Here is a 12,956-nt window from a genome sequence, read left to right as displayed (position 1 = left end):
GGCCCTATGAGAATTTTAACTTTGTTATTTTTATTATTTCCAAGTTTAAATTTGTAGCCTTAATTGTTACTTTAGAAGTAAGATTTTAACTTTCACTTTTTATGGTCTTTTTAAGCTGTTGGATTTTTTTTTTTTTTTTTTTTACTGGAAGTATTTAAGTTTTACAAAATGAATTGGGGTTGGAAACAAGAATAATGTGAATCACATAGAAAATTAAATACTGCTAACTAAACTCACTAGAATTAGGCTTGTTGATTATATGGGGCATTTATATCCATTATTTATAAGAGTCCATACTTGTTCATTTTGTTTTCCTTTTTTTTTAAGCCATTACCAGTTCAGTATAAAGACATATAATTATGTTTTGTTATAAATCAACCTACTAGTAATCAAAAACCAGATTTATCACAACATATCACTTGTTTTAGAATGACATGGAATGAATATATATAAGTGATATTTTATAGTTCACTGTTAGGATGTTAGGAAGAGGTAGGTCTGCTATCACTAGGAAAAATATTTCTGAAAATTCAAAACGTAGAAATATATTTGTGTCATGTCATCAGATGTTTCAGGGAGAGAAGAACAAATCAGGAAGAAACCTTGCAAGGGGGCTCATATGGAATCCTTAAAGCTTGTGGCTTAAAAATAAATAAATATACGTATTTAAACTACATATATATGTGACTACATACACACACACACACACACACACACATATACACATATGTATGTATGTGTGTAGTGCCTTAGGCATGGTAAGAACAGATAAACCACAGCCATTTTGTCACCTCGGTCATATGTGTGTGGGAGAGAATTAACTCAAGTGAAAACTCAAATTAGCTTTTGCACTTCTGGGTTTTATACTACTACTAGGGAGAGCACAGCTCTTATTTTCCAGAACGGTCTAGCCAAAATGTGATGTTCCTTGGACCTGAGAATTGGAACTCAGAAACTATTCTTTACACATTATTAGGATAGAAAAGGAGTTACTTGGAAGTTCTTAATGTTAATCCTGGTAAATAAATTTATGATTTCAAAAATATAGCTCTAAAATCTTACCTCTGATCCTTCGCGCTACCAGTCAAAAATTTGCACAGCTGTTCAGTTTTCTTTTCTTTGATAGAACATAGAGTCATGGTTTAGTTGAAGTGACTTGTATATATATGTAACTACTGTGATGATCCCTAATGAAGTTCTGTAATTCTGCTTGGCTTCTTTTGAGAGGCTGCTAAATGTGATTCACCCATATTCCCAACCCATTTCACTCCATACTACTTTAGAAAGTGGTTTCTTTGTTTGGCTGCAAGGACCACACCGCTGCCCCCGTGCCTCCTGTAAGGGAGATTTACTTTAAAGCCACACGTGACACTAGCAGAGATGGGGATCTCTTGAGAGCTGAGATATAACCAGACCTCACAGGGGCTGAGACAGTAAGCCATTTAGGAATTAGAAAGTTCTGATACATCTCTACAAACTGAATCATCGTGTTGCCCTCTGAGTAACAAGAGTTAGTCAGTGCTCATCTGCAGATTATACTGTGAGTTCCTTTCTGGTTCTTCCCCTAAGAGCTCATCCTCTTCTTTATGGCCTCATCTTATATTTTGTTCTTGTCTTCTCCTTGGTAGTTTCTCTTATGTTTGTCTCTAATCTTTGAGCTTCTCTCCCAGCTTGCTTTCTGTCTCCTTGTCACCTTCCTTTCCATCACCAACTTTCTGGTCTACTTTCTCTTTCTCCTCTTCAGGTCCCAGTAGGAGAGAAAAACTTTTCAGGCTAGTTAGTCACCATGGTCTCTGTTTGAGAGAGCCTGTTGGCTTCTGGCTGGTTTCTACATTGGCTGTCCTTGCGTGGGGTCTCACTCCCATTGCCCATCAGCTTTGGAAGCTTGGTAAGGGTGAATGTGGAGGAGGAATGGTAGTAAGTAAAGAGCACAGAACACTAGAGCGGTTCTGGGGCCCTGCATCAGTAGCTCACAAGCAAATTCAGCCTTCCAGCCTTCCTCAGGCCCAAGGATAATGTAATTGACTATCCCATAGCATTACCCTCCCACCAGCCTGTTCACAGGATGTTGCTGGTTCATGCTTTCATACATATAGGACTCTGATTTAGGACTGGCTTCCGCTGCGCTGGGTCCTTCTCACTTGGCTTTTGTAATGAAGTTTTCTCTTTCTCCCTATGCAACTGAAGTAAATGTCTTTCCCCTGTCTCTTTCTGTATTCCTTCATTAACCAGTCCACTCAGAAACAGTGCAAAGGGTAACTTGGAAAACTGAGAAAGAATACTTGGAGAAGAGGTTGATTGTGGCTAAAACTAACTGCTGGGAGAATTCATTGAACTCTGAGGGATCTGAATATTTTTTTTCAGTTTGTTAGCTATTTGGAGCGTTGAAAACTGGAAAGATGGAAGCAGAAGAGAAGACTGGGTCACAAGGAATGAGAACAGTGAGCTAATAAGGGCAGGCAGTGGAGTAGAGGTGAAGATTGGTCATTGCCACCTTCTGTCCACATTCTGGCTGGGTTGAGTGGGGAGGGGTATAGAGTCCACAGTGGGGATGAATAGATGATAGACAGCATTTTTCACCAAGAAGTATAACAAATGGCTGATTTAGGAGAAATATAGCCTGTACAAATGAGAGAATGTATTGGTTTATTATTTGATGTAGGTGGGTCATTTGATCATGATATTCTATCAATGCATAAAATCATTTGAAATTAACCATTAATAGTCATTGAGATTAAACATTATATTGCCTTAACGTATTAAATTTATTTTCTCAATTTTTAATTATATCAGCTTCCAATCAGAAGACTATACAACCTCCTAGGGTAAGTTAAACTTTCTTAAATGAATTTGGAATGATCAGTTGATGGTTTTGACTGAGAAATGATAATTGAGATAGATACTAAAGCCTTTTGCTCTCTGTTCAGTGTATACCATCAGATTAAGAGAACACTGAAGTAATTTCATGACTTTTGCATGAGTAGATCCAACTTACTTTAAAATATATCTGGTCATTTTAGTTGCAGTAGGACAGAATCAGTGATTCCTTAACATTGTGCTAATAATTTCTCAAGTGACTTCTCACTTTCTCAGAACTGGAAAGTTTCTGTGTAAGAATAATGGTTATTATCTCTGCTGAAGGAAGCTGATTCCAGTATATTGCCTCACCTATTGGCTCCATTTGATGTAGGTATACAAAATGTTACTTCAGGCTTTTAAAATGAGAGCGAGAGATTTGTATGAAATTGATTTCATTAAAAATAATAATCTATGCAATAAATGTACATATTGCTGAAATATATCTGTTCTGAATTATGATTAATTTCCCTTCTTCCCTCATTTTAGAAGCATTTTTCTTCCTCCAAACTGTACTATAGTTTTTGCTCTATCTTGGATACCTTAAAAACTATCTAAGAAAATTCCAAGAAAAGGAACAAATTAGGAAATAAACCAGATAAATGAGCAGGTGAAAAAACCCGTGTAGAGAATTATCATGTGACAGGCCCAAGAACTATTTTATGGAAAGAAGACCTGGAGAGGACTATACTGTACTCACCTTCCTAGAAGGAATAATAGTAGCTCTATCTGAAATGCCAAAATTGAGACTCTTGTCTGTGGCAGGAAGTGAAGATTACATATACTCCTGAGTCTGACAAGCTTCCACAGACATGCCTAATAGGCAAGGAGGGCCTGAGGGTGCATCTTTCCATGGGTGTTTATTCTGAAAAGATTGGGGCTGTAGCTACATTGGTCACCAACAGCCAGCAGTGTTTAAAGTGCCTCTGTTAGAGATAATCCAACCATTGGACCCTTAAATCTTAACACATTTTCTTTCCTTGTTACTGAGTTCAAACTTGCATGATTTGAAAATGATTGTGTTTTTGTCTCCCCCCTTGTTTAACTGTATTATCTATTATTGTGTTGCTATTTATGTTTGCACTTTTTTTGAGAAGTTTGAATTTCTTGAACTGAAAGAGGCAGAGTGGGTGGGAAATTCTGTGTAGAAAAATATTAAAAGACTAATAGTTATTATTAAACTATCAGGTAAACTTGGCAATCTTTGTTTCCTTAACTTTTATTGCCTTACTTTGTTTTTAGCCTATAGGATTCACTCTTTACTATAGAGTTTAAATGTTAGCATATATAAATTTTAGTATAAAAGGACATGAAATAAATTCTATTTTTACGTAAATATATTTTAAATATTTTCCAGAAAGCTGTAGAGGAACCCCTTAATGGTATGTGGTTATTACAAACTTGTATATTCTTCTTGATCCATTACCAGATGATAATTTGAACTGGCCCCAAAGCAGTTAGAATGCTCCATCTATGCCTGGGGAAAAAAATCCCATTTTTTTCTTGCCTGACCTCTCTTTTCTTGATTATAATAATTAATATAATAATTAAAATAATAATTAAGAGTATTACTATTGTAATGTTCTTATCTCTAAGAAAAACGCACTCCTCAGTATCTCTCCAGTCCTTGCTTGCACTGGCCAAGCAATACTTAGGCAAGAAGACCATTGCCTTATATTAGCCGATAGAAAAGAATCTCAATTAATTTCAGTTTCTGATTTACAAATTCAGATACAGACTGTCATCATGTAGTGAGACCCAAGCATCTCACTTTCTTTCTCCTTAAACCTAGATCTATGTTCCCAACTGACTTTGTTTCCTTTGAGAGTCTGGATATGAGCCACAGACATGCTTTTGTAATAAAGTAATAGACTTAAAATTAATTTGTCTTCATAGCTGTGGAATAGTTAGCATGATATTACTGCATATTTATTTAGAAATGATTTCTAATTGTTGAACCTTACTAACTGCTTGGCTTGTTACTAATTCTTAGCATTTAAAGAATCAAAAGGAATGATGAATGATGGTAAGTGTAAAATGCACCTGCAATTATAGATTGATTAAAATAGGAACATTGAAAAGAAATAAAAGGGCTTCTTTAAAGTATGCTTTTTTTGTATATAAAAGGGACACTGTCAAATCATAAAGGTCTACATTTTTTGATTTATAAAACTTAAAGCTACTCTTAAAAGTTGCAAAACCAGTGATATAAAAGCTGTAGGGTGTCACTAATCAGACTTTCCAGTCTTACTGCTTGTAGCAAAGAGAAATTACTGCTTTTTTAAAAACATTTTTCAGCTACAATGTCTGGTGCCTGTAACTTTTAAAAATGATTTTTAGAAGACACATAGATAATCTGGCACAAATCTTTATCATCTTGACAGGGTTTCTTTTGTGCTTGTGTTGGTGATTTGTTGCATTTAATTCATGGGGACTTAATATCTCTGCTTTTCCAACTAGGGACTCAGTTGTAACCATTTGAAAAAGGATTTAAAAAGAAATGTTTAGTCACTCAGCTTTTGCTTCTTGTTTTGGAACTCTGGGCTAATCACTTCTATTTTGTATTGAATATTTCAAAGACATTTGCTAGTTTTTAAAGATAAGTAAGTCGGACATATTGAGTGCTATGAGTATTCATTTTGATTTTGCTTGAAGATGCTATGATACTTCAATTCTGTTAATATTTTAATAACTATGTTTTTATCTTATCAAACATTTCTTCATACCTTTGATATTTAGTCATTCCTTGATCATGTAAATAGTGTGCTATTTTACTGCTTTAACCTCCTCACCTCTGTGGCAAAGTGCAGCATTTAACACAAGAGGCTATATTCCCATGAGTGCAATTAATTTTTGCATAAGATTAAAAACACACCAATTGTGTACTGGTGGACAAAGTTTAAAACAATGGTTAGGCTGTGTTCAACAAGGAATCACAGAACGATTCCACTTTTGTAGGTTTGTGTTGTAGTCACAGCCTTTACTACAAAAATGTTTGTTTTATTTACCAACCACCACCTTCCTAATAAAAAAAAAAATTTTGCAGTTGGTAGGAATAAACTAAGTGACATTCAAAAAAAGAACTGGTACCTGGAATTGTGGCATGGTTCGTCCATGTTTACATTCTCTTGTTTTGTTTTGTTTTTATTTCTTTGCTCTTTTTCTTCTGCCATGTGATTCTTCTGTAGTTGTATAAAGAAATGAAACTCCTTTTCTCTGTTTTCAGAAAACTGGTATAAGAACCTCAAGTGCATTTTCCTTTATTAATTTCATGTGACTTTTTTTGGAACCACCATGTCAGTAGATACAGCAGTTTTTCTGTGTTCATAGCATACAAAGTCTATGATGATCTTTGAAATTCCCTTAATTTTGCTAATATTTAGCTGTTCAGAATTTGTTCTTGTTTTTTTCTTTTTTTTAACCTTTTTTTAAATCTTTCTGGTGGGCTCCAGGCCCTCACAGTGTGTCTGCCTCGTCAGTTTCAGACTGTCTTTCTAAGGACCACAATCCCGTTTTCTCTTTCACTTGTACCTACTCGCATGTTTATTTCACTTACATCAAATGAATGATGTAGGTCTAAAGTGAATGTGATAGAATATTATTCTGTGGTCAATATCTTTTGCATTGAAAAACCAACATCTCTTGGCTTCTCAGCCAACCCAGCCAACTGAGATTATCAGACTTTGTTGATTTTTATTTTCATTTGGCATTGGCCTTTTAGTTACTACAACTAAAAAGGCTAATGATTTACCCGGTTTACATCTGTGACCTTTGTAAATCTAAGATTAAACACTTTTTCTTTATTTTTAGATGCTGTATATCTGAAACTTTTAATTTTTAAAAATTCATCAACTTGTTAATGCATAGAAAATGGACAGGAATAATGATTATATGTTCATTTTTCAATTTTCCAGAGTAACTGAAGTGAAGTGATGGACTCTGATTTGGGAAGTAGTAAGACATGAAAGGAATACAATTGTGTTTAAGCACCATGGCCTTGATTCACTGTTCAGGAGAAGAAAACAAGAAAAATTACTGGTTCTCATCTGTGGGAGAAAGTAAATCTTTGACCCTTAAATGATTGTTACAGTTAAGTTTTTATTCAAAGCATTTGTAATTTAGTTAATAAAAGAATTATTATCTGTGTTGTGTGCCCAATTGAGATCCAGTTTTTTGTTGTTATTTTTATTCAGTAAAGGGCAAGGGTAGAGTGGCTAATTTCCAAGAATGATGCCTTTCAGATCTTAGGGCCTCTTGACTGTAGTTTACCAGTTTGAATTGGTTCGAGGTTGAGAATCACCTGACGCTAACCTGTTGGTTTCCCAGAGAGATCTGTGAAGAACAGTGGCTTCCACAGAACCTTAGCAGACTCAGGTTCACAGCCACTTTGGCAGTTATGGCTGGTGTTAGCCGAGTAAGGTTTCTGGAACTTCTGGGTCAAAGGAATAGCAAATTTAAGTACAGATAGGAGTTTGGTTGGGAACATCTTGAATGCCGCCTACATCTCCGGCAGGAGACCATGGTCTTCATTCTTGGGGGTTGCCATTCACACATTCTTCCTTCAGCATACCGTGTGATGAATCCTTTTCAGAGTTAGGGTAATTTTATTGATGAATGTGTTTATCTCTTATTCACACAACCCTTTAAACCCTGTCTTGTCCTCCTGTTATTTGCTTCTGCTGTACAAGATGTAGCACCTTTTCTCCTCTTTGAACATGGTCCCGTGACACGTGACATGGTAGCATCATTGCAGAAAGGAGCCAGACTTATTTTCAGAGAACTATGTTCACACTTTTCAGCAAAAGTAGCGATGGTTGTAACATATGTATTTCCTTCCTCGGATTTGAAGGCACAATCTACAATGTTTCTTCACTTCTTTTCTGATCTGGGGCATGAAAAACCAAGATTGAGATTTGAACTGTGAGTCTCCTGCATGGCAATATAACGTGTCACCGTCAGGCCAACAAGCCAGCCCTCAGAAGGGTGGTTTTGTTACTGTTGTGTCTGTGTTGCATGATAAACACTCATCATCTCCCTCCTGTAGTCCTGCCTCCGTAAGCCCCTTACCCTAAGATTGGAAAGTAAAACAAAACCCCCACGTTTCCTACCCCCATTAGAAGAAAACTAACATTCTGACCGTTGTGATCACCTGGAGTACTCTTAGATTATTAGCACTCGGTTCCCTCTGTGGGTGTGTGTGTGTGTGTGTGTGTGTGTGTGTGTGTGTGTGTGTGCACATGTATAAGGTAGGCACGTGCATCTTCTGTGTGGACGACAGTGGGTACCCACAGGAGAGCAAATGTTAATTTCATGCTCTTAGTAAAAACATTTAAAAAGATCTTTATTGGATGGAATTATATTTGATGCGAATATTTGATCATTTAAAACTTCAAAAACTTCTAGGTAATTTGCCAAGCTTTTTGACTGCTCACAATACCTTCTAAAAATACTAGTAATTCTTCCCGTCTGTCTAATAAGACATTCATATCTGTAGTTACATTACTAATAGTTATTTCTTAGTCCACTAACTGTTCCCATGTGCCTCTTTTATGCCAAATTAATTTTCATATTTCATGTTGGGACCAAATGGTTTTGCCCATGGCAAACCTCAATTTTATGACCTGCTGATGCTTCTCAGAAAACCGAACAAACGATGAGGACAGCTCTTCTTGAAAAAAAATTTTTTTGTTTTTCTTTCCTAATTGTGTTGCTGTCCAAAATATTACCATATGTAGAGGGAGCTGTGTTCCTTTATATAAATCTGATGGCTCTTGCTGCTCTTTTTCCCTCTGAAAATATTTATATTTTACTATATTGTTTGTTACTTTAGAAGTCAGTTTTGATGAAGGGAGGAGAAAAGCAGATGAACTTGAAAACCATCCAGATACCTACTCTCTATTAAGAAAAAGAAAGGCATGAAAACCTTTATAGTAAACTTTTTTATAAACTAAGGTTGTACCTTTTAATATGCAATAAACTCTCATTTCTTTGGGGTTCAGTCTTGGGACCCACCCATCCTTTGTGTTCTCTTTAATGCTGCCTGTCTTTTGAGGCACTCACTGCCCTAGACAACGCACAGAGGAAGCAGGAGAGATGCCAGGTGACCTCAACTCTCGCTCTTACTAGTTGTCAGCTTCTCTGGAAAAGGGACCACATCAGCGGGAGCCCTCTTGCTTGGCCATCATTGGGCCAGGTCATTCTCTTTAAATCAGACGTGTAGTGGGCTCCCGATTTTTTTTGTTCCACCAAATTAGAATTAACATTAGTTTTGAGCATCACGTATCTGTTCCTCCCCCACACAACCTGCTTTTAACTCAGTGATCCCAATTTTTGCCACCGACTCTTCCACTCAATTTTATTTATTGTACATTCTCTGACACCCCTTGTCGTTTTTGCAACAACCTTTCCAATGTTTTTGGCCAAATCTGGTTTTTCCGTCTCCTTCAAAACATTCTCATCGAGCCCTGCCTCCCCTGCTGGCTCTCCTCTGTAGTCCACCCCCCTCTTTCATCTAACACCTTGCTTAATACTTCACGTGTGTCTGCTGAGTTCTAGTGGGGTTTTTTTTGTCTTGCTTCTCACTTGATGTTGAAATTCTGTTATGGCAAGAGCTTTTTTTTTTTTCCTTTCTCTTCCTGCAGTGTTTTGCATACATTAGATGTTCAGTACATAGGTTCAATGATTGAGAGTTGGCTGTGTGTAGATGCCCTACTATTTTCAGTAGAGTGATCTAGATAGTTTTCTTTTCCAACAAATTTCACATGCTCCGAAAACCTTAAAAGGTGATGATTTTTCACCTGGAAACTCCAGGTCCATTTTGTTTAAATTTCTGAGAATGTCAAGATGAAAATAATGGGGTATCCCAAATTTGAGAGTCTTGGTTATTCTGGGATGCTACAGTCAATTTAGTAAATGACCAAATTGTGATTTGAATGAATAAAGCTCAAAAAGTGGTATGTTCAACTCCTCCATCTCATTAAGAATTAAGCTCTGTATCACCTTCTAAATGTTTTTTGTCCTAAAGGGGGTATTCAACAACAGACCTGTGGGATGTGTATGGAAATGCATACTCCTTTATTTACCTGCCATTGGAAACTGGAGAAATTATTGTTGGGCAACCCTTTATCTTTTTATTATGTTTTATTTGATGGAGAGTTTGTTTAGAAACTTTAGTTTTACATGTGTCATATTTTCAAAATCACTAACTGCCATCACCCAGTGGGGTCCTTTGTTAAGTCATTTTCTGTGGCTAATAGGGATAATAATCCAGGTAACTTTTAAGAGATAAGCAGTGAGCAGGAAGTTTTCCTGCCTTTGGCTTTTGACAGCTCTTACTTATCATTTAAGACCAGCTTTCCCATAAATTTAGCCTTTTGAAAAAAAAGAGAGCATTTGTAATAAGCTTCTCTGTAAGGCGACATCAATGGAATCTTAAAAGTGTTGTTATCAGGGTTGATGAGAGAAAGAAACATTTCTGTTTTTATTAAATGGAGCATTATTTATAAAAAGCCATTGTTGAGATTTAGATCCCACATCATATAAATATCCATTAACCATTTCTAAATAAAAAAAACTCCAGTGTTGCTATGTGCAAGATCCTCTCTTGGGGCTTTTTTCCATAGCAATTAAAGGTGTGCTATTTGTCAGTAGCCATTTTTTGCAGTGATTTAAAGACCAAAGTTGTTTTACAGCTGTGTTACCGTTAAAGGTTTTTTTTATATGTATTAAATCAATTTATCACCGTTTGAAGCTTTGAATATCTGCAATCTTTGCCAAGATACTTTTTTATTTAAAAACATAACTTTGTAAATATTACCCTGTAATATTATATATACTTAATAAAACATTTTAAGCTATTTTGTTGGGCTATTTCTATTGTTGTTAAAGCAGGCCACAAGCACCTTTCTAAGAAATTTATTGTATTTTCAAGTTGTCCGTATTCGAGGTAACGATGCAAAGGATCAGTTAAGATACTAATTTAGAAGTTCTTTTTTAAAGAAAATAACCAATAAGTAATCTTTTAACATATTTTTAATGTTTATTTTTAAGAGAGAGAATGCAAGCGGGGAAGGGGAAGAGAGAGAGGGGGAGACAGAATCTGAAGCAGGCTCCTGGCTCTGAGCTGTCAGCACAGAACCAGATGTGAGGCTCGAACCCACAAACCGTGAGATCATGACCTGTGCCAAAGTCGGACGCTTAACGGACTGAGCCACTCAGGCACTCCACCAATAAGTAATCTTTTAGTTGGAGCAAAGGTTTAACTAAAAGTTTTAAGCAAGTCCCTTGTGTTGAATTTTTCCCATGGTCTAGTGTGAACATCCCATGAGAAAGTAAGAACCCTGGGTTATGGTCCCATCTACACTGCTAACTAACAGAACTTGACAACCCCACCCCACGTTTCTGTGCCCCTCCTCACCAGCAGAATGAGAGAAAACTCTTCCAAGATACATGTAAGTTAAAACGGTTCTCCATTTCAATTGTTTGTCAGGACTGTTTTGATTACAAGTGAAAGAAAACTTGTATCTAAGAAAAATGGGGTTTATTGGCTAATGTTACTGAAAATTCAGATGCATAGCTGGATACTGGGCCTCAGAACGGTGTCTTAAGGACCCAGCGTCTCGCCAGCTCTCCAGCTAGCTCTTGCCTACCTTCACATGTTGCACGTGTATGGCGAAACAGCAATTGCAGTCCCAGACACCTTCTGCCAAGGTCTGGGAACAAAGAGGGAAGAAAAAAAGAGTGCATCTCTCTCAGAAGTCCCATGCACCCCAGCTTGCACCTTGGCAGTTCTGACAGGGTCTGGGCTTCCTTCTCGCACTCATCTAGGCCAGGCGTCTCTGACACTGCCCCTGGGCTGGCCTGACCCCCATGTTGAGCCTGGAATGGAGACTGGGAGTGCCATCTGGGATGGGGGTGGGGACTGAGGGGAAGGAAACTTGAAGTCAAGTCGGGGGATTGTTACCAGGTGATGAGATGTCACTAGCTTTTCCAGCACAGCATTCCTAGTCAGCGCCACATGCCTTACAGGTATGTGCTCTATGATTCTGCATTGTATGTGTGATTGTAGACTATTTGAATGGAAAATAATATTTGGCAGCAAGGTACCATCTCATTTCTTACCTTATAGGCAATTTAATTTTTTATGCATTTATGAGGACTTTTTCACTCTCAGCAGGAGTAACTAATGGAGTTCACAAAGCATTCAAATGGCCTACCTCCTGCACTGAAGGTGCTCTGGATAGCACGGAATTGCACTCAACCTGATTAGGACTCCCACGGAGGTGCAGCCTTCCAGATGCAACTCGATTTCATTTTTGCACGGCGCCTTTCCAGCTGAAGGCTTCAAGTTTGACAGCTTTAGAAAATACTGGATTATGGTAACACCATCTATGTAGGACATGATTTCCCCAGAAGCTCAGAGATTCGAGCACACTCGACAGCCTTGGTGTTAGTAAGTATGAGGCCGTGCCGGAACTCTGCACCCAGTGTTTATTTTGCATGTAGAAGCTTCATGCTCGAATCGGGGAAATAAAGTATTTAACCCTGAGTTCTGGATAATTGGACTGATGGTTTCATGTCGAAGATAGCAGTACAGACTGCACAGAAGTGATGGTGGACCTAGAAATTAGAACTCTAGCGAACACCCATCCCTTTAGTCAGCTGTTTGACTGGAATGCAGGAGCGCTTCAGCTCTGAGAATAGCCCGCCACCCGTGGAGGGCCGGGTATCTTTTCCCAAGGGCGACAATGAGAAATGCTTCCTAAGCAGTATGCTTGGGGAGGAGTCCAATTTGGAGAGAAATGATTTAGAAGTCTAAAAACCGCAATTCCATGTCAGTCTCAGTGCCAGGTAGCCTGCAAGGTGTGCACGTTTGCAAAATTGCAGTTCCCTTATAGATGCTGTCACACTGGCGGCATGGCACGAGGCTAGGGACCCTCCTCTTCACATAATCTTATTTGATCACAGCCCTGCCTTCCAGAAAAGACAACTGTCGTTTCACTTCCTAATTTTCTTTGAATTGCCTGCGAAATTCCTCAAGGTTAAACTGACATGATAAAGAAGCTGATAGACAGTCTAAACACATGGATTGTTGGCAAAAT

The 12,956-nt window shown here is 37.6% G+C and overlaps 1 protein-coding gene across 8 annotated transcripts in view; it reads left to right on the top strand.

Annotated features, from left to right (window-relative positions):
• Positions 1-7,018, top strand: part of CD47 (CD47 molecule) — a 47,419-nt gene extending 40,401 nt beyond the window's left edge. For 2 of the 8 annotated variants that reach the window (XM_042998624.1, XM_042998626.1), the window contains 4 exons: positions 2,794-2,825; positions 4,214-4,238; positions 4,850-4,882; positions 6,771-7,018. In XM_042998624.1, the coding sequence (XP_042854558.1) occupies positions 2,794-2,825; positions 4,214-4,238; positions 4,850-4,882; positions 6,771-6,775 (95 nt within the window). In that variant the 3' untranslated portion in view covers positions 6,776-7,018. Of the gene's footprint in view, positions 1-2,793; positions 2,826-3,093; positions 3,187-4,213; positions 4,239-4,849; positions 4,883-6,770 lie in introns of all 8 variants that reach the window. The other 6 variants (XR_006222071.1, XR_006222074.1, XR_006222072.1 and 3 more) reach the window with 3 other exon arrangements.
• The last annotated feature ends 5,938 nt before the right edge of the window (positions 7,019-12,956 follow it).

The sequence above is a fragment of the Panthera tigris genome, chromosome C2, assembly GCF_018350195.1.
Source record: "Panthera tigris isolate Pti1 chromosome C2, P.tigris_Pti1_mat1.1, whole genome shotgun sequence".
Classification (NCBI taxonomy): Eukaryota; Metazoa; Chordata; class Mammalia; order Carnivora; family Felidae; genus Panthera; species Panthera tigris.
This window is presented reverse-complemented; position numbering and strand designations above follow the sequence as displayed.